A 21,720-nucleotide genomic window follows, 5' to 3' on the forward strand; every position below is an offset into this window, starting at 1 on the left:
ATTATGTATTAGTTTCTCTATTCATGAATTATTGAAGTTGATTTAGCTTGTGTTTGATAGATCACTGTCTAGTATGTTAAAAGTTTCAATCTTTATTTTCAAGTTTTGTGTAGATAGATGATCACTTTGATTGCATGAACTTGTTTACCTAGTTGTTTATGAATCTTAAATTGCTAGAGCTAATGATTGACCACATCCTAGATTGCGTAATAAAAATAATTGCTTTAATTGTGCTAGAGAGCATAATTACATCATAATTTGTGTTTTGAATATTTGTCTTAATCTTAGATAATTAATCTTAGATTTATCAATCATAGCCTAATAATCTTCATAATCAATTAAGTGTCCCGTTTGTGCAAGACTTTTGCCTAGTAATTCATAAATTGGTAAAACATTAGGAAATCGAACCAAAACTTCTAATAACATTTAAATTGGTAACCAACTCAAATTAATCCATATGTTGAAACTAATGATAAGAAAAATGGTGATTCAAAGTTAAACGAAAGTGTCTTTATCATCTTAATTAAAAATCGTTTTTGTCTTTTACTAGTTGCTTTAGTTTAAAAAAATTTAGTAATTAATTTAAGGTAATCTGAACTTTCAAAATTAAATAGGCTATATTAGAAGAAAAAAAAATAAGTATAAAAATATGGTCAAGTTGTCAAAATCTCCAAGAAAATGATTACGTAAAAAGTGTTGTTCCTCAATCTACAACAGTAATAACTAAATAAGGTATACTTGTTGTTTCTCACCTAAACATCACGTACAAGAATATATATATATATATATATATATATATATATATATATATATATATATATTTTCTATTTCTTCTTCTTCAATTTGCTTGCCTTAGATTGAGTGTAGGCAGTTCCCTATACACACACAACAAAAAACAAAACATCAATTAATCAATCGGTCTTGATTACAGTTGAGATAATAATTCATTTCAACCATAAAATATATAATTTCATGTGCTGTTTCTTTTTAATTTAATGGGAGAAGAAGATTTGATCCAGTAAGTTTTTTACTTAATTCATAAAGAGCGACTTGATAGGAAAAAAAAATGCTTTCCCCATTAAGTCAGGATTTCTTTTGTAAAGGTAGCAATGGGGGAAGAAAACGTAATTTCAGTCTTGTAAAAAAGATTTTAGGTGAGAAATAGCAACCTCCAGCCACTCATCCATTGATGCATCAACACTCCGGGTCCCGGTTTCCACCTTTGGTCCCTTCTTAGTTTTCTGAGTGAAAACAAGAAAGTTGAGTAATCATCTCAAGAATAAACAAAATAAAAGCTAAATGTAACGAATAGCAACATATTTTCATAAAGAAAGGTACCTTGGAAAGATTTTGTATTTGGCCACGAACCCACAATCCGAGGAAAACAAGAAGAGAAATCCCAAGAGAAACTAAGAACACTGTCTCAATGCTAACAAGTCCACCAGCTTCAACAACTTCAATTGTACCATTATAAAATGTGTTTTCATATGGTATTTGGTCTATCTCATAAACTATTCTTCCCACAAGATCAAATGTTCCCGCCTACAATATAATTATAAATAAAACCAACCGCCACATTATTACCTCTCAAAAGTAAGACAGGTCTGACGTGACGTGCATTGGACTGGGACTGATACTGATGTCAATGAAACAAAAATTGCAAATTTTTGTCCGTCCCAAAAAGATGGGACGGGAACTCACTCTCAATCTCTCATCTGTACAAAAGACGAAAATACCCTCCTCATCCTCATCATCAAAAATAACCCTAAAACGCTTGTCCACTCCCACTCAATGTAACACACAGGACAAGCTTTCTAGGGCTATTTTTAATGATGAAGATGAGGAGGGCATTTACGTCTTTTGCACATACGAGATATTAAGAGCAAGTTCCCATCCCACCTTTTTGAGTTGGACAAAATTTGCAATTTTTGTAGTGAAATATGTACCTGTAGAAATTTGCTGACAGCAAAGATATAGGGAAATGTAGCTTGAACTGAAGAAGGAACAGATGCATTGTTAAAAACCTGGGGAAATAAATAAATAAATAAAAGACGAGTTAAACAAAACCATATAAAAGATGATGATCATATATCACAACATTTACATATACTTTTGAATAAGACAAGTAAAGTGTAAGTGTTTAAGAATATTAAGATAAAGCTTTTTTTTTATTTAAGATATGATATGAAGATGGAAAAGGTGTTACACCTGTGTAGTAAGATTTTGAACCAACATGTTGTGATCAAATGGAAAATGAACACTAGCATGAACTGCAAGGACCTTTATATGTTGATCCCCTGTTCATCAAGTAACATTAGCAACTGAATATGAAAAAAATCAAAACTTGAAAAAGGAAGAAGTGAAAGAATAGTAAAATACCTTCGTTTTTCATTCCAATTAAAAGCTCAGTCTCTTGCCCTGCTACTACCACTACAGATGAAGAAAAAAACACGTATATCTTAAGAAACTTATTACAAGAGACAAATGCCAAAAAATAAAAATGGTTAGGTGGCTAAATGGATTAAATAGTGAAAGTAAACAAGTAAAATTTACTTACCTTTCGTGGGATTCTTTGGGAAAACACAAACTGTTTCCACACCTGGAGCTGGACTATAATTGCCAACACCAAAGTCCTGGACATCGTCATCAACAATCCCAAGATCTCCTCCTTCTTCAACAGTTTCAGCAACAAGCTCAGCGTCTTCTGAATCTGAATCAGACTGACATCTGGCAACTATGGAAAATCACCATCCATTAGAACAAGCTCAAATTCATACATAATCATGATTACAACAGCAGAAAAAGTTGATTGGGACAAAATCGAGATCAAAAAACTTAAACTGGCACTTTGGATCAACAAAAATGCCGACTACCAAGTTAAAAGGCTGATGGGTTTGTAAATTACATGAAATCAATTCAATTTCAGACATGTTCCCGATTCTCCAACTATTGCACGGATTAGGTGTGATATATTTTTCAAAATTATGAATTAGACTTGAAACAGACGTGAGTTCTGAAATCGGCACATGTAGTCAACATTCAACAACCAACTAAACCTAAAAATTGATAAAAATATCCAGACGCTAGAAATCCGTGAATTTCAAGTGATGTATATAGCATAAACTGCGTTCACAACCTCACAAATTCGAGTGAGGTATTCAGTTACTGTTGAATTTACTACAAACTTACAAAAACTAACATATAGGAAAACGTCAGAACTTGCAAGAATGATTAATAAGATAGGAAGCTACTGCAAATGAATCTGACTGAACGGAACAAATTCGATCTTGATCGGGAAATAGAGAGCATATAATAAGAAACTGAACTGAAAAAAGAACTTAAATCAAGATCAGATATTGAAGAAAACCTTGAAGGAAGAAAGAAGAGGAGAGAAGAAGGAGCGCGAGAATGAAGGAAACCCTAATCTTCATCATTTCTGAAGGAGGAAGCGAGTACCAACAGCGATAATATTGAGTGGTTGATGGGGGTTAAGAAGAAGACCAAATGGTTTTTAGGTTTGTTTGTGCGATTTTTCTTTGTTTTTAATTTTGGTTGTGTCATTATATCCTCGTATTTTATTTAATTTTTATTAATCTGGCCAGTTCTATGAATCGGTCCATGGTAACTTAAGTTGACCACATAACTATTGAACACAAAACTTAGGACTCTACCATGTTAACTTTCTGCCCAAACGTATACTAGCACTTTCTAACTGATGATATATGGTCTATTGGCATGGCCTAGACTGCTTTAGCGCGCCAGCCTGGCCTGATGCGCTCCTGCCAGCCCTGTCTGGCGTTCCCTTGCTAGCCCTTGCTGGGGACTCCCTTGCCAGCCCTTCTGGGGACTCTCCTGCCGGCTCGGCCAGGCGCTCCCTCGCCTGACACTCCCTTGCCATCCTCTCCTGGTGCGCGCCCGCTAGCCCCGTCCGGCGCCTCCGGGCGGCCTTGCCCAGCTCCTTGCTAGTTGGGCCTAAATTGGGCTAACCCAAGGCCTGACCTAATTGTCCCCTATATAATGAACAGTACCTCCTCCATGGAGGAGGATCTTCCCCCATGGCTCAGCCGCCACTATACTCCGGCCGGGTGGTTCAGCCGCCATACACCACCACTAGCACCAAGATGGTTCTCTCCAGCTATGGAGGACCATCTCAGATCTATCAGCTGATCTAACTTGACCGTCGGAGTCCGCTCCCGGGGCACAGTCCATGGGACGGCTCTAACGGGTTTGCACTGTGATATCCAGATCTCCGCTGCAGCAGAAGACCAGAAGACTCGCCGGAGGTCGATGTCGCATCATTTGGCGCCATCCCGGATTCGAGCAAGTAGCAAAAGCCTCAGTTGGTCTCAAGCTCGTTTTTTCCTAGATCTGTTCAGATCTGATGTGTTTTCACCTAAGGTTTGCTCAGATCTGTTCATTTATACATTTCTTAGTTCAGATCCGTTTGGGTCTTGGCAAAGATCTATCCAGATCTGGTTAGCTATGTTTCAGATCTGTAGATCTATTTTATTTTTAGCTCAGGTTTTTAGATCTGAAAGTTTTTTGTTCACTTAATTATCTCTCAAGTTTAAAAACACCAACTCAGTCCCGTTTTAATTATATTTTCGGGGAGAGAAGAGGTTCTCAGGAGCTCTTCTCCATTTTTGTTCATATTTTGGTGTTTTATGGAACAACTTGAGAGTTGAAGAACTTTTTGGTAGATATTTACTTTATTCTGAGTTTATGTTGTGAAGAAATCACATTCAGTTTATGGTTTTTTTTTTGTAAAACTCTTTTAAGGCTGTCTATTTTCTTTAGATGCTTAGAAAAGAAAACGAAAATTTCTCAGATCTGTTTGTTGTTCATACTTTAATGGCTTGATGAGCAAGCTGAAAAGAAAAGAAGTTTTATGAGTTTTAAACCCACTTTCATCAGCTCATAAGATCAGAAAATCATTTGTTAGTTGGCTTTTTCCGTATATAACTCCATTTTACAACTTCAGCTCTTGTATTCATTTGCATTTTGGTGATTTCTTGAGCATTGAAAAGGAAAGAGGTTTTTACAGTTCATAAACCATCCTTTTTGTTCAAATTGAGAAGAAAATCCGTTTTTTAGATAAGGATTTTTGTATGTTTTTTACCAATTTTGACAGCTGCTTGTAAACATAGCTATGTTTCTTGTACATTGCAAAAAAAAGGGAGAGGAAAAATGACTTAAGCTCGTAATCTTCTATAAATCTCTATCTCTGTAATTATTTTGCTTGTACACAAAGCTTTGTCCATTGTACACTTCTTAAAACCCACAAAAATTCGTTTATCCCTTCTCACCAAAACCACCTGAATATATTTTGTTATTTTTACCTCAAAGGTTTATCCTATCCTTTTCAAAACTTATTGTTCAGTAAAAAAGAAAAAAAGGGATAGAAAGATGTTGAGATATGTTGTTTTGAACCAAAAAAAAAGAGAGAGAAAAAGAGATGTACATGAGATGTGTTTGGTCAAAAAGATATATGCACTTGTCTAATCAAAAAGAGGGGTGAGGGTGCACAATGCACTAGAGACAGACAATGCTGTCAACAAAAACCAAAAACCCGTGTGGGGCCTACGTGGTCCAATCCTCAATGAACAGGAAAGACAGAAGAGCCGGTGCCCGCACGGTCAACATACCTTCTCAGGCAGTCAAAGACCCCGACCCTCCATATTCTCTATTCACCGCCAAAGCACCCGTTAACCTCCAGGGACAGCGACCCCAATGTTGATCGCTGTCAGTGCCACCCGCAATTGCCCTAGCCGGCAGACCTTCAACAAGTGATGCAATTGACCGACACTGCCATCAAGCTCACTGAAGTTTCAGCGCTGACCCATCGTTGCCGGCGAGCCATTCCAAATCGCTGGTCCTCTCCAATGTCGGCGCCCCAACAGATCAACGTTGTTGGCGAAGTTAAGCTCTGATTTTCCTTGTACAACTGATTCCTGCCTACTGCTCCACCACCATCGCCAATCGATCAGCCTACCAGCGCAACCCAACATCGCCGCTTCTTCACCACTCGTCAACCTGCAACGACAGTCCCAACGCTAGCAGCCGACGAGTTCACCACTCTGGCCCCTTCTTGCTGGCGATTTCACAGCTCCTTAGCAGCCGGCGAACATATCTCTTCTCCAATCTCCCTCTGCACCTGGCGACTTTTGGCGAAGGATCCCCAATCGTGGTCGAATACGTCGTTCCCTATTTGGTATCCTCACAGCAGATAGTGAAAAAGAGGATGGAGACGCGGATGCTGAACTGGCGTATTTTCTCAATCAATAAAGAAAAAGGGTGGGCCCCACAAATGCCATTTGGGCTCCCACACACGTCTAGCAAATTCACATTAGGCTGATTATTTCCTAAGTGGGCTCATAACTCGAACATGGGCATTATTTCTCAGTTGGGCCGATTAATAGCTAAATGGGCTGATATTTGGGACTCATATATCTATTTTTGGGCTTCTACACACGTTCAACAATGAAAATATACATATATAAAAAAGAAATTGGGTTTGTCATACGCGATTTGGGCTTCCTTCCTAAAATTGGGTTTCGTATAAGTTAATCTTGGACTTATAACATAAGTGGTCTGCAATATTTTAATTTGGGTTTTCTTCCAAATTAATTTCACGATTATGTCACAATTTTGTGGAACCAAAATCAGCCATTCGCACGACGCAAGCACCGCTTAACATAGTACGCTTTGGAATACGCATGGCAGACCGAACCGCTCGGCACTTTCAAAATATATGATAAAAAATATTAAAAAGGGGAAAGGGAATTGAGCTAGTCACTTTCAAATGGCTTCTTGAATTTATTTTAGCAATGTGGGCTTCTCTACATCAATTTTTCATCTTATTGGGCCCATTCTTGCAAGATAAAAATCAACAGCTAATGATCACGTATTGCAAGTCGGTCCAACAAAGTCAAAATCCAAAAGATACATTGCGGTCCAACTCAAAATTTTCAAAATTTTCAAAAAAAAAAAGAGGAGGGAGAATAGTAGTACGCTACTACTACTACTCGTGAAACATTTCGAAATAGCCCTCAACAATCGTGTTGCTCGGCTATCAGCAATGCTCAACTCTTAGCGGTCGCGCAGCCCAATCATCGGCAGTTACGTTGTCTGACTCCCAACATTCGTGCCGCTCGGCTCTCGCCAGCCGTGCTACCTAGTTCTTGTTAGTACTTGGGTCACCTAGCTCTTTCCAGCAACTATGTATCTCAGCTTTCAACGGCTATACATCCATCCCTTCGCCTCCTCTAAGAAAAAAAAAAGGGGGGGGGGAGGGTTGGCATGACACTATGCAAAAGTGATTTCTATTCCGAAAGGGCAAAGTTAAAGTACATGAAGAGCTGATGTTATGCATGATAGTGCACTCCCGAGGTGACATTAATATTCTGGGTCGAAAGATCAGCCTCGTGGTTCAACCCTCGCTAGTCTCGCTGCTTAGCCCTCAGCAGTTGCGTTGTCTGGTTCTCAGCGGTTTCACAGCCTGACTCTGAGTAGCGATGCGGCCCAGCTCAGCAGCTGCAAGGCCAAGCCATCAGTAGTTACGTTGTTGGACTAGCAGTCGCGCTGCCTAGCTCTCAGCAGCCGCGCCAACCAGTTTTTGTTAATACTTGGGTCGCCTAGCTCTTTCCAGCAGCTATGTATCTCGCCTTTCAGCGGCTACACATCCGTCTTTCCTTTTCTTCGCCTCCTCTAAAGAAAAAAAGGGGGGGGAATAGGGTTGGTACGACACTATGTAGAAGTGATTTTTATTCCCAAGGGGGAAGAGTTAAAGTACATAAAAAGCTGACACCATGAATGATGGTGTATCCCCGAGGCGACGTTGGTATTCCGGATTGAAAGAGTAGCCGCATGGTCCAACTCTCGGTAGTACTGTTGCCCAACTCTCAATAGTCGTGTTACTCACCTATCGCTAGCAGCTCGCTGCCCGGGCCTCAACGGCCCCGCTGGCCAATTGCTGACAGCAGTATCGCTACGCACCACTTGACAATAGCTACGCTATCAAGCCCTAAGTAGCACCGCCACATGGCTCTCCGCAAACAGCCAAGACAGCGAGGCATCATTTATTAGTACGACTAGCGATGCAGCAAAGCATCAGGTACCATTCCGCTTTAACCCAGACTTATCACACGAGCTAGACACATAAATTGTAGGGTGCTACGCCCAATCATGCGAGGTTCAGTACCCTCGCCTTGAGTCGCCTGGCTTCTCAGCGGCTCCATCATAGCGGCAAGCTCCGCATACGAGGTTCAGTACCCTCGCCTCGAGTCGTCTGGCTTCTCAGCCCGGCTCCATTATAGCGGCAAGCTCCGCATGCGAGGTTCAGTACCCTCGCCTCGAGTCGCCTAGCTTCTCAGCCCGGCTCCATTATAGCGGCAAGCTCCGCATGCGAGGTTCAGTACCCTCGCCTCGAGTCGCCTGGCTTCTCAGACCGACTCCATTATAGCGGCAAGCTCCGCATGCGAGGTTCAGTACCCTCGCATCGAGTCGCCTGGCTTCTCAGCCCGACTCCATTATAGCGGCACGCTCCGCATACGAGGTTCAGTACCCTCGCCCCGAGTCGCCTGGCTTCTCAGCCCGACTCCATTATAGCAACTTGCTCTGACCATTCAACGCGACGCTCTCCCGCGTGACCTATCTACAATCGCTGGCAGCCAAGCCCGATCCATTCCACGCGATGCTCTCCCGCGTGATCTATCTACGATCACTACCAGCCAAGCCCGATCCATTCTGCGCGATGCTCTCCCGCGTAACATCTCCATGATCATTGGCTGCTAAGCCCAAGCCACTCTCCTAAGTCGCACATCGTCGTGCACCATAAGTCGCACATCACAAGCTTATTCCACGTCTAACACCATGATCGGGACGTTTCCTCTCTCTCAGTCATCATGGTTCTCTTGTGCTCGGACGATCGATGAAGTGTTATCCATTACAACCTGCTAGTGAGGTTACTCTCCAGCAAGAAGGTCATCCCGACAGTGGCCCTACTACCTGCGACCCCACAACATCTCTGTTTCCTGGCACTCAGAAACGGTCTTGTTGCGTAACCCTACCTGTAGCCTCGCTGCGTACCCCACAACATCTCTGTTTCCTGGCTCTCGGAAACGGTCTTGCTGCGTAACCCTACCTGTAGCCTCACTGTGTACCCCACAACATCTCTGTTTCCTGGCTCTCGGAAATGGTCTCGCTGTGCAACCCTACCTATAGCCTCGCCGCGTACCCCACAACATCTTTGTTTCCTGGCTCTCGGAGATGGTCTTGCTGTGTGACCCTCACTAGCAACCTAATCGCCCAGCTCTTGGAATCTCTTCCACTTATATTATGGTCAACAACCTTACGGTTTATTGGTTCGACAACATAGTCTGACACGGCTACCTACGCTACCCACATCAGACTGGGGGGAATCTAGCTAGGTGTAGCCCAAGCAAGAAATACCTTCAAGGCGGTTATTAATGCAGACTATGTAGACAGATATCAATGACATTCCATATGCGCATGACTACCACAACATCTGTGCCGCATAACAGTCTTAGGGACTGAAGGGCAAGCTTACGGTTCTTAGCTACCCCGGTCCGACATTCCATCGACATCAGTGTCGTTTAACACTCTTTAGCAGCCTCGGTCCGCATCACACCGATTGGCTCGCACTCCTCTCAATGAAGGAGTATCAAGTCAGCTCAAGCAGTATTTTGCTCATCGCACAACCCCACGGCTCTCGTGGGCGAGGTTCGGTCATTCTCTCTATTATTTAAATGTATTGGTGCTTTATCTAGTCCGATCTGATTGTCAGCAACCCAATCGCATCAGACTAGGGGGACTTGACGACGCACAGTTTATATGACTAGTTCCAGTCCGATGTCATTGGCCGCGTACCAATAACACCAGACTGGGGGGACTTGATGATATATGGTCCATTGGCATGGCCTAGACTGCTCTAGCGCGCCAGCCTGGCCTAGCGCGCTCCTGCCAGCCCTGCCTGGCGTTCCCTTGCTAGCCCTTGCTGGGGACTCCCTTGCCAGCCCTTCTGGGGACTCTCCTGCCGGCTCGGCCAGGCGCTCCCTCGCCTGGCACTCCCTTGCCATCCTCTCCTGGTGCGCGCCCGCCAGCCCTGCCTGGGGAGCGCCCGCCAGCCCCGCCCGGCGCCTCCGGGCGGCCTTGCCCAGCTCCTTGCTAGTTGGGCCTGAATTGGGCTGACCCAAGGCCTGACCTAATTGTCCCCTATATAATGAACAGTACCTCCTCCATGGAGGAGGATCTTCCCCCATGGCTCAGCCGCCACTATACTCCGGCCGGGTGGTTCAGCCGCCACTCGCCGCCGTCAGCCACCATACACCACCACTAGCACCAAGATGGTTCTCTCCAGCTATGGAGGACCATCTCAGATCTATCAGCTGCTCTAACTTGACCGTCGGAGTCCGCTCCCGGGGCACAGTCCCTGGGACGGCTCTAACGGGTTTGCACTGTGATATCCAGATCTCTGCTGCAGCAGAAGACCAGAAGGCTCGCCGGAGGTCGATGTCGCATCACTAACGTTAAGGGATATTGTACATGAATACATGTGTGAGTGAGAGAATTAAAACATATGTGTGAGTGAGAGAATTAAACATGTGTTTCTTATTGCAACGAAACTACCCGGTATGGTCAAGAAAAAACAACGTTGTTCAAAGGCCACACCAGCATAAACTTTTGTCTTCTCTCCATCATTTCTAGTGGGGGATAGTGTTCCTCATGAAAAAACGCCGTTAAGAAAGAAGGAAAGCAGAGGGGAAAAAAGAGGAAGAGAAAAAAAAATGGTGTTGAGGGGTGTTACGTTGGCAATGAGAAACAAATGAGGGGCGGTGTTCCCGGCGTTATACTGACGTTGTGTAGGTACCATGTAGGCTCCTCCACAGCATTTCTGTCTCACATCCAATGGTCTAAGGAACACCAAAAACTCCTAATGAAGGTGTGGAGTTCAAAGCGGTAGGATGTCACTTCGTAGGGACTAAAAGGTCATGCGACATAGGAACCTCTCATACAAGACATTTGATGACATACTACACCCGTTAGCGTAACACTCCAAAAATAAAAATAATATAAATTTTTTAAAAACAACCCATTATTCATAACTGCTTACAAGAAAAGTCATTGTTTCAAAAGTAAATTCATATCAGAGTGTCCCAAAATCCAATATCATGAAAATAAGAAAATGTGTGCGATCAAGCATTTGCTTTCCTACGATCCTATGAAGTGCCTAAAACAATAAACTGAAGTTGTAAGCCAAAGCTTAGGGAGTTCCCACAAGTACCAACACACAACATAACAAACAATAGCATGCAAATATGAGCCTCCAGCCTGACTGGACCGCCTCGTAGGGCCTACAGCCTATTTGGACCGCTCCACGGGAATTCGGCATGACTGGACCGCCTCGTAGGGCCTACATCCTATCCAGACCGCCCCGAGTATCTTGGCCTTCAGCACAAAGCAGGACCGCCTCAACCCAACCACAGTATGTCGGCATATGTAACAGATAAATATAAACACAAAACCAGCAAATACAGATAAACATACAGATCTACTAATCAGTCATATACTAGCATAACATCATCATATAACCATGATATGTAACCTAGTGGGCCGACATTGGTGTCTTCGACCCACAAGTACAGTGAGAAAAACTCACCTCTCAGTCTTAAGAAATAGCTACACAGATCACTGCTCCACATGTTGACTCTACCAGCCACCTATACAATCACAATCACTTAAGCTCAACTACTAATCAAAATACCCAAAACGCCCCTAAGTCAAACTTGGGTCAAAGTCATCCTACGGTTGACCGCCACGTCATGGCCATCCATGGCCACGTCATGGTCGCAATACGACAAACAGGCGTGCTCAGCCCAACCACCACGTCGTGGTCAGGCTCCACCACGCCGTGGGGATCAATCAGCAAGATTTAATACCTTAAGCTGATTTTCCAACCCATTCTAGGAGTTTCCAAGCTCCAACTAGGTCCAAACCATAACCTAGATGGATAAAGTTTCCAACTTTATCCTTTAAACCTTGCAAATAAGTCAAGATCCAAACCCCTAAGATCTTAATGGATGTATAAAGCACATTCCACTCATTAAGAACTTAATCCTTAGAGTTACTTCTCTAAAGTTTCAAGAAGGGTTTCCAACACCTTCTGGACCATGAAAATCATAGCTTTAGGGACATGCATGTCAAATGCATGTCCTTTCCATTTTTATGGCAAAACAAGGGCAAAAAGGGCCAAGATTCCATGCATGGCCTCAAAACTCAAGTCTACTTCAGATCCAAATAGTTAAATGCTCCAATTTTTTTGTAGATTCATAAAGTTGTAAGATTTATGAGATCTCATCTTCCAACACCCACCAAACATGAAGAAAAGGGGGCAAATCCAAGATCTAACAACCTAGCAAAGAAAAGATTGAGTCTTGAACACTCACCCGAATCCAGAAGAGAAGCTAGAACATGAATATGTTGCTTGCAAGATGATAATCCTCACCAAGGGCTTCCTCCTCCTTCGAAGATGCCAACACAGTATGAAGAATGAACTTTCAAGAGTGATGGAGGCTAGGGTTAGGGTTTTAGTGCTTGAGAGGCTGGTGGAGGCTGAAATACCTCGAAACCCTAGCCATAATGTCTTTTAAATAGGGCTCAAAGCCTAAAGGATTAGGGTTTCACCAAAACTGGCTGCCACGTCGTGACACCTCATGACCACGTTGTAACATCCATAAAAATCATGAAAATTTTAAACTTTTAAAACAAACCCAAAATCATAATTGTTTACGATATAGTTTTCATAACATGTTTTATATCCGAGTTTTCCCAAAATCGTAAATGAAAACATGATGAAGTGCACGATCACGCCTTCGCCTTCCCGCGATCATCTGAGGTACCTGAAACATAACCCAAAACTGTAAGCTCAAAGCTTAGTGAGTTCCCCAAAAATACCAACACATAAATAGATAGCAAATACAATTAACAGAATACTATGGGTCCAATCAACCATCGGTTTGGAATACCCCAGGCCCCTGAACCATCGGGTTGGAATGCCAACATACTATGGGTCCAATCAACCATCAGGTTGGAATACCCCATACCCTCAACCATCGGGTTGGAATGCCAACATACTATGGGTCCAATCATCCTCGGGATGGAATACCCTCAGGACCATTCAACCACCGGGTTGGTATGCCCCGGCCTGTTGGCTTATGCACAAAGCAATGAAGCCTCAACCACCGACCAAACATGTATAACAGATAATCATATAACAATCTACAACAAGTCAAACAGATCTATAGATCACTAAGCATAGCATCATCCTATACACCAGGATACCGATCTAATAGATCACTACAGTACAATAGCATGCATAACAGGATATCAATCCAATGGGCCGACATTGGTGCTTTCGACCCGAAAGTACAGTGAGGAAAACTCACCTCGCAAACTGAACAAAACTGATGAGGCCCGACTCCGAATCTCAGCTCTCTAACCGATACCTATTTCCACCAAGTGACCAATTCCATCAAAATCCCAAAACACCCAAAATGCCCTCAAGGTCAAACTTGGTCAAGGTCAAAGTCAAAGTCAACTGGTCAAACCCAATAAATCAATCCGAGTCAACCCAATCGAGCTGACCCAGTGCGAGTACGTCGGGCGTACTCCAGAGGTAAGCTTAGCGTACGCAAAAGCCTCGCAGTTGACCATCATCGGGGTGGTTAACTGAGTATACGGGGCGTAACCTCGCATCCCTCAAACTCCATTAAGTGCTTAATGGTTTAATGTAACGCCCTGTTCCTGGTACGCATCAGCTCATTTAATTTATTAATTTTATAAAAGCTACTCGACGAGTTAGTAGCCCTAACTCGTCGAGTAGATGCCAGATTGGACGCGGGGATTTAAATGGTTTACTCGGCGATTCGAAGCCTTGACTCGACGAGTAGGTCTGTCAGGAGGAAACCCTATTTTCGGGGTTTTGCACCCTGTTTAAGCCACTTAACCCTTTTGGGCCTCCCTTACCAGCCTCCCTGTCCTCGAAAACCCTAATTTGTTGTGAGCTTCATCCTTGAGAGATTATTGAGGTTTTGAGTGTGTTTTTGTGATATAGAAGAGAGTTGGAAGAGCTTGGAGCCATCAAGATTGTGGATAAGATCAAGATCCAGGATTTCATCCATCTTTGGCAACCTTATGAGGTAAAAAGCTCTTAGCTTGATAACCCATATCTTAGATCTCTTTTAGTGTTGATTTATGGGTCTTTTTGATCCCTCTGAGAAGGATAAGTTACTCTCTATGGGTTGTATGCCAAGCAATCCCTTTTTCCTGTGATATTGAGCCTCTAGAGCCATAAAAGAGGTCTTGAACCCGTTTTTGTCCAAGTAATGGTCATGTTCAAGGAAGAGGTTGTTATAACTTGAGTTTGGGTTCATTTGAGGTGTTCAAAGCCATCAAGTCTCCAACTTTATAGAAATGGACCATGGAAACGATCTGGATCTGTATTTTGGAGCCTTAGAAGTGTGAAATCAGATGTTTAGGTTAGATCTGCAAGGGACTCGACGAGTTCATATGGGAACTCGGTGAGTCCGATCAAGGATCCTCGATAATGTTCATGAAACTCGGCGAGTTGTCAAGGAACTCGACGAGTTGTATCATCTTGTCCCTTTTCTGACTATGTTAGGACTCGACGAGTCTGAGGACGACTCGGCGAGTTAGTTCGTCCAGTCACGATTATGGGTAGCCTGGGAACTCGACGAGTCATAGGGTGACTCGGCGAGCCGAGTCGCTATTCTAGGGATTCTAAGTTCTAGAACTTGACGATTCAATAGGCTGACTCGGCGAGTTAGGTCAACCTGGAAGGTTTACTTTGACCAAAACGTGGACTTTGACTAGGGGCAAGCCCGAGGAAGTTAGTATGCTTGATGTCTTTGTGATTCTTGCATGTGTCTGATTACGTGTTCCGGACTTTGGTCCGATGTCGGGGCAAGCCCAAGGAATGTTAGTTTTCATGTTATGTTTATGTTTATGTTTATGTGATGCTTGTTGATATGATATGTATACCAGACTTCGGTCTGATGCCGGGTGGGGCCCGATGCAGTGGGCTAGGCCCAGTATGTGATTATGTGTATGGTATGTGGTAGCTTGGGGGAACTCACTAAGCTTCGTGCTTACAGTTTTCAGTTTTGGTTTCAGGTACTGCAAAGGGAGGGGCTCGGGATGATCGCATGACACACACCACAGTTTCAGCCTAGGATGTTTAGACTTTGATATTTTCTTATATGATTTTGATACAGTATTTTGACACGATGTTTTGAGATACACGACTTATGGTTTTCTTTATGATGATGGATGACTTATGCTTTATTATAAATGATTTTAAAAGAAATTTTTGGTATGTATTTTTGGGATGTTACAAGTTGGTATCAGAGCCTTGGTTTGAGGGATTCAGGCACGCTCTCGGGTTTGTCTGAACTCAAACTAAGGAATTGGTATGAAAATTTTCAAAAGAAAATCATTTTTATAAAAAGAATTTGAGAAGAAGAAAATAATTTTGAAAAGAGAAGAACTTTGAAAAAGATAAAAGGGTGTGGTGCATGCAATCAGCCGAGCTCAAGTAAGTACTCCCAAATTACCCATACAAGTTTATGTTATGTTATGATTATCAGCTTTATGATAATTAAATTCTAGTTTAGGACTAAGGATCTAGGAATGATGTCTTGTGTGCCTGTTATTTGTATCTCAGCTTTATGAACCGCATGCTAGTACAGATTAGATAGTGATGGCATGAATGTGATATGCTTGATTATGTGTACTCGATGCTTGAATGCTGCTTGCTTTGTGCTTTTAGGAGTTTTAGCTATCTCTTACTAACTAGTAAATGAATATGTTAAGTCATATATTGCGAGGATTAAATAATTTCAGAAGGTTAGGTGTAGCTCTATTGCACAACTCTTGTTTGAGTCCAACCGTTGTAGGGTAGGATCTCTCATTCGAAGAATTATCTAGTCTTAGTGATATGTAATAGTATTCACAAACTACTTAGGGGGAGACAGCAGGGATTTCTTGTGCAGCTGATGGCGGAGAGTGGGTGGTGATTACCCTAGGGCAAGCCTGGGATGAGTTTAGCATGAGATAAGCAGTAGTAGTAGAAGGGACTTGGTGGAGTCGAGGCAGATCTTGAGGAAAGTACGGATAGATGTGGAAGGTAGTATAGGCCCGTACTACTAAAAGCAGAGGATTCGTACTCGAATCAAGGGAGGCTGAGATGAATCCACGAAACTTGTAGTATGTTAGATCCATCAAGATATGATGAGTATATTGATGTTTGTTATGGTGTATTTTCAGTATGGTGGTTCTACGCACTAGGCCAGTGGGCACTTCAGGCAGTGGTGAGGGATCAGGCTCGGGCTCTGGAGCCAGGTGTGACATCCCCATTTTCTCGGCCAGAAAAGACCGATTTTGTTTATGCTTTATAAAAATCAGAGTACCTCTTTTAATAAAAATGTTGCGGAATTTGTTCCCAGAAAAAAAACATGATAAATACGTTATCAAAGAATTTACGAAGAAATGTGTTTTTATCCATTTTAAAACATTTGGGATGTCATCGTCAATACAGAAACATAAGCATAAACAGAACTTACATTCATTTACACTAGTGATCTACATCTCTTTTAAATCTCTCAGTGTAAAGTAGCTTCATATCGACACCTGTGATACAAATAAGCTTGAGTGGGTCAGGTTGGGAAACCTGGTGAGTACATAGGGTTTTCAACCCACAATAATATAATTATCATGTTCAACATCAAACAATCAACCCAATTACCCATCCCCATTATCTTCTTTACTCTTAAGGATCTTCCCTAAGATTCAGCTATTCCTCGTTCATTCATTCCTAAGGAGTATCCTAAGGAATCGATACTAAGTCTGCATAGTCGCCAGGGTTTATCTCGTTTATTGACAGTATCGTTTTCGAGAGTCCACTCACAATACATGTCAATGGGTTTTTTTTAGAGTACACGGTGTGAACACATCGTTCACAACACCTAAAGGTTGCGAGCCTGCTAGTGTTCCACTAGACTGTCTAGAATAGTCCGTGGTTGTCATCCATACTCTGCTAGATGACGGGGCCATTGCTTGGGTCATCGTTTGGCTCATTGTTTTGGCTCATCGTTTTGGCTCATCGCTTACGTCATCACTTAGGTCATCGCTTCGCACCATATTTTATCACTCATATATCATCGCTCATCATTCATCTCATCTTTCATCGCTCATCATTTATCTCATCTTTTTTCGCTCATCATTTATCTCACCTCTAATCTACCCATGTTTTACCCAACACATTTTGTAGATATAAAATACATATACGGTTTAGATCATTTAAAGCATGTATAAAACGTTTCATCCAGCATAGATAGCAAGTATTCAGACAGTATACACACATAGCACGTAATTTATATAAAATACTTCATATCTATGTGTAAGATGAAAGTAACTATGCACTCACCTGTAAAGGTGGTGACTCGGCACTCGGACAGCACTTCGTTACTCTTAAAACAATTTTCCTTTGACAAAACCTAGTATCATTACCACTAGAGTTTAGTCTAATGTTCAACGAGACTAATTAATAGTCTTACTATGATTACTATTATATAAGCGTTAAAACAATACTCTTCACCCACTATGTACAGACAGGGGCCAGACATGAAACACCGGAGGGCAGGATCATTTTGGCATATAGCACTTCTGAAATCCAACAACCCAGGCGGCCCTTCAAATCGGATTCCCCGTACCGCGAGTGGTTAAAAAGATATTATAACGACACTTATATAACCCATAATAATATCTCAAATAATTATTATAAGGTCCTAATAATGTTATTATATTTAAATAAAAGCTATATTAAAAATTAGGTAGGCGTATCTTACCTACGAGGGGGTTTGGCTAGAAGTCGGGCTTTGCAAGGGCAAGACTTCCGAGACGAAAGCTCTTCTTCTCAGAGTCGTCGAGCGCTCCGGGGCTTTCTTCTAGCGCTAAGGGAGTTTTTGGGAGGTTTAGAGAGAGTGTAGAGAGAAGAAAGAATGGGAAATATGTGAAGAAAATGAGGGTGGGAGAGGTTCTATTTATAGGGTGAAATATGGCTAAACTTGGTGCCACATGTCACCATCTGGTGGCAAGACTTGGGGAGAAAGCAATGGCCAAGATTGTGACACATCACCCATTTTCGCACAACACACTTCCGACTTCTAAAATCTGTAACTTTCGCATACGAGCTTCGTTTTTTGATGTTCTTTATATCCACACGTAGGTAAAAATAAGATCTACAACTTTCCTTTTGACTCCGTCGGCTAATTCTCGACCGATCTTAAATTTAACAGTAGAAGGTGACTACACTGTTAAATGTCTGCGTACAATTCATAACTTCTACATACAGACTTTGTTTTCGTCTGTCTTTTTGTCGTTGAGTTCCTATTAATGAGATCTTAAATTCTCATTTAGGTCGCGTTGGCCAAAAACCGCTCGATCTAAAATTCGAGTTTCGAGTCATGCGCTGCTAGGTTAAATCTTAGAAAAATCATAATTTCCTCATACGAAGTCAGATTTGGGCGTTCTTTTTATGCACTCTTTCGGTTTAACGTATACTACAACTTTTGTTTAGATCACTAAGGCCAAAAAGTCATCTATCATAAATTCACTATTTACGTCGCGTAGTGCCGTGCCGTTTTGTCGCGAAACTTCGACGGACCATAACTTCTTCGTTATAACTCGGATTTTGGCATTCTTTATATGTACGAAACCCTTGTAACATATTCTACAACTTGGTTAAGATTACTCCTTCTAAATAATCTTCCATCAAAAACTCATTTTTGATGCTCATTGTCTATAAATTGACTAGCCCGGATCTACAGGCGTTACACCAGGCAGTTGGATGAGCAGACGAGGGAGTTTATTTCGTCTGAGGTTACACGCAACATACTAGATCAGACTCCTGTGATCTTTGGATCGGTCAACGAGGGTATTTTAGAGCTTCTAGATGAAAAGTTGAGCGTTTTCTGCACTGAGATAGCGGCCATGATGGGGTCGCGCACATTGAATTTCAGGGAGTTCAGAGCTTGTGGAGCTCCTGACTACCATGGGTCTCGGGACCCCATTGCGAGCACCAGATGGTTGACGGATGTCGCCAACGCATTCCGCACTAGCAGATGTCCCGAGGGGGACAAGGTTCGACTTGCGGCCTATCTTTTGAAGGACAGGGCACGAGACTGGTGGGAGGAGGTCGGAAATGCCATCAGTGATATTGAAGCTCTTGATACCATGACATGGGATGACTTATCAGCTAGGTTCGGAGCCGAGTTTGCACCCGTGATAGAGGTGCAACAGCTAGCTAGGGAGTTCCAGGATTTACGATAGACGACTAAGACAGTAGCGGAGATTACCGCCAAGTTCACGGAGAGGGCCATTCTCGTTCTGCAGTACGTGGCAGACGAGGAGATGAAAAAGGCCCGATATCATGAGATATTGAGGAGCGATATCAGACAGTTTGTGAGCCGCTCCAGCTGCAAGACGCTGAAGGATATGATAGCGAGGGCTCGTGAGAGAGATATTGATTTAGAGATGGAGAGGAAGAGGAAGCCAGAGGCGGCGTCTGGCATGGAGAGTTTGGGCAAGAGGCCTAAGGTGTCTGACCATAGGTCTAAAATTCAGTAGAGCCGCAACCGTTGTGGCAAATGCGGTAAGTTGCACGATGGGGTGTGCAAGGCAGGGAGTTCCGGTTGCTTCAAGTGCGGCCGAACTGGGCATATGAGCAAGGATTGTACAGCTACTACCACCACCATGACATCATCAGATCTGATTTGCTTTCAGTGCAATCAGAGGGGACACAAGCGGTCCCAGTGTCCGAGTTTAGTAGCAGCAGGGCAGTTGGCAGCACCCGCTCCTGCAACATTGAGGATCACAGGCGGCCGCCAGGGTCAGACAAAGGCACCGGTGCCCAAGAGCAGAGTCTTTCAGTTGACAGCTGAGGAGGCACAAGCAGCGCCTGACATGGTGACAGGTATGTATCTTTCTCTTATCTATTATTTGATATTTTTTGTTACTTATGTTTGTATGTTTTGTTATAGGATTGTTCTTAGTGAACGGTATATCAACTTTGGTACAGTTTGATTCGAGTGCCACCCGATCTTTTGTGTCGCTCGCGCTTAGCAAGCGATTTAGTAGAGCTCCGGGGGAGCTGGATTGCCCACTTGATGTAGAGATAGCAGATGACAGGACCGTCAGGGTTACGAGGGTTCACAAAGGTTGTGCACTTCAGTTGTTTGACGAGCAGTTTTCAATGGATCTAGTTCCTATTCCCCTGCGAGGGAACAAGGTTATAGTCGGTATGGACTGGTTGAGCCCCAACGGGGCAGTGATCGACTGCGAGTAGTAGCTAGTGAGGGTTCAGACTCCTAGTAGGAGAGGGTTAGTGATTCAGGGCGAGAGGCCACAACGCAGATCAGTCATATGTTCAACAACGAGGGCGAGGCGTTACCTTCAGCAGGGTTGCACATGATACGTCGCCTATGTCATGGACACCCGGGATAAGGGTAAGGCGATCGTTGATGATGTACCAGTAGTGCGAGATTACCCGAATGTATTCCCGGAGGATTTACCTAGGGTACCTCTAGAGAGACAGGTTGAGTTTAGGATTGATCTGGTCCCCGGTGCGGCTCTAATTGCCAAGGAACCATATCGGTTGGCTCCTCCTGAGATGCATGAGTTCTCTACGCAGCTGCAAGAGCTGCTAGACAAGGGTTTCATCAGGCCGAGTAGTTCACCATTGGGAGCCCCGATCCTGTTTGTGAAGAAGAAGGACGGGTCACATCGTATGTGCATAGACTACCGTGAGCTGAACAAGGTAACTGTGAAGAACCGTTACCCACTTCTGAGGATAGATGATTTGTTTGACCAGCTTCAGGGAGCATCTTGGTTCTCCAATATTGATCTACGGTCAGGATATCACAATATGCGAGTCAGGGATGATGATGTGCAGAAGAAAGCTTTTAGGAGTCGCTATGGTCATTATGAGTTTGTGGTGATGCCGTTTGGGCTCACCAATGCTCCAGCCGCATTCATGGACCTCATGAACCGCGTGTGCAGACCGATGTTGGATCGGTCTATAATAGTTTTCATATATGACATCTTAGTTTACTCCAAGACTCCGGAGCAACATGAGGAGCACCTGAGGGAGGTGCTGAAGACACTGAGGAGGGAGAGACTTTTATTGAAGTTATCCAAGTGTGAGTTCTGGTTGCGCGAGGTGTAGTTCCTTGGGCATCTTGTCAACCAGAAGGGTATTCTGGTCAATCCGGCCAAGATAGAGGTCGTGATGCAGTGGGAGATTCCGAGGTCTTCAACTGAGATTCGGAGTTTCCTGGGTTTAGCAGGGTATTACAGGAGATTTATTCAGGACTTCTCCAAGATTGCAGTTCTGTTGACCGGACTGACCAAGAAGTCGGTGGTTTTTTGCTGGGGGCCTGAGCAGCAGGCAGCCTTCGAGACCCTTAGACAGTGTTTATGCGAGGCACCGATTTTGACCTTGCCAGAGGGTGCATGGGAGCAGTTTTGATGCAGCAGGGTCATGTGATAGCTTATGCTTCGAGGTAGTTGAAGCCTGATGAGGCTTACTATCCGACACACGATTTAGAGCTGGGGGCAGTAGTGTTC

The 21,720-nt window shown here is 43.2% G+C and overlaps 1 protein-coding gene across 1 annotated transcript; it reads right to left on the minus strand.

Annotated features, from left to right (window-relative positions):
- Window positions 1–640: 640 nt before the first annotated feature.
- Window positions 641–3,531, minus strand: LOC145134571 (translocon-associated protein subunit alpha-like). Its single transcript, XM_079069408.1, has 8 exons — window positions 3,368–3,531; window positions 2,558–2,734; window positions 2,380–2,430; window positions 2,209–2,297; window positions 1,947–2,024; window positions 1,339–1,542; window positions 1,170–1,241; window positions 641–875 (listed from the first exon to the last, which is right to left on the minus strand). The coding sequence occupies exons 1-8, from the start codon at window positions 3,432–3,434 to the stop codon at window positions 825–827; spliced, it is 789 nt and encodes a 262-aa protein (XP_078925534.1). The 5' UTR covers window positions 3,435–3,531; the 3' UTR covers window positions 641–824.
- Window positions 3,532–21,720: the final 18,189 nt, after the last annotated feature.

The sequence above is a fragment of the Lactuca virosa genome, chromosome 8, assembly GCF_052849685.1.
Source record: "Lactuca virosa cultivar CGN04683 chromosome 8, Lactuca_virosa_CGN04683_v6, whole genome shotgun sequence".
NCBI lineage: Eukaryota > Viridiplantae > Streptophyta > Magnoliopsida > Asterales > Asteraceae > Lactuca > Lactuca virosa.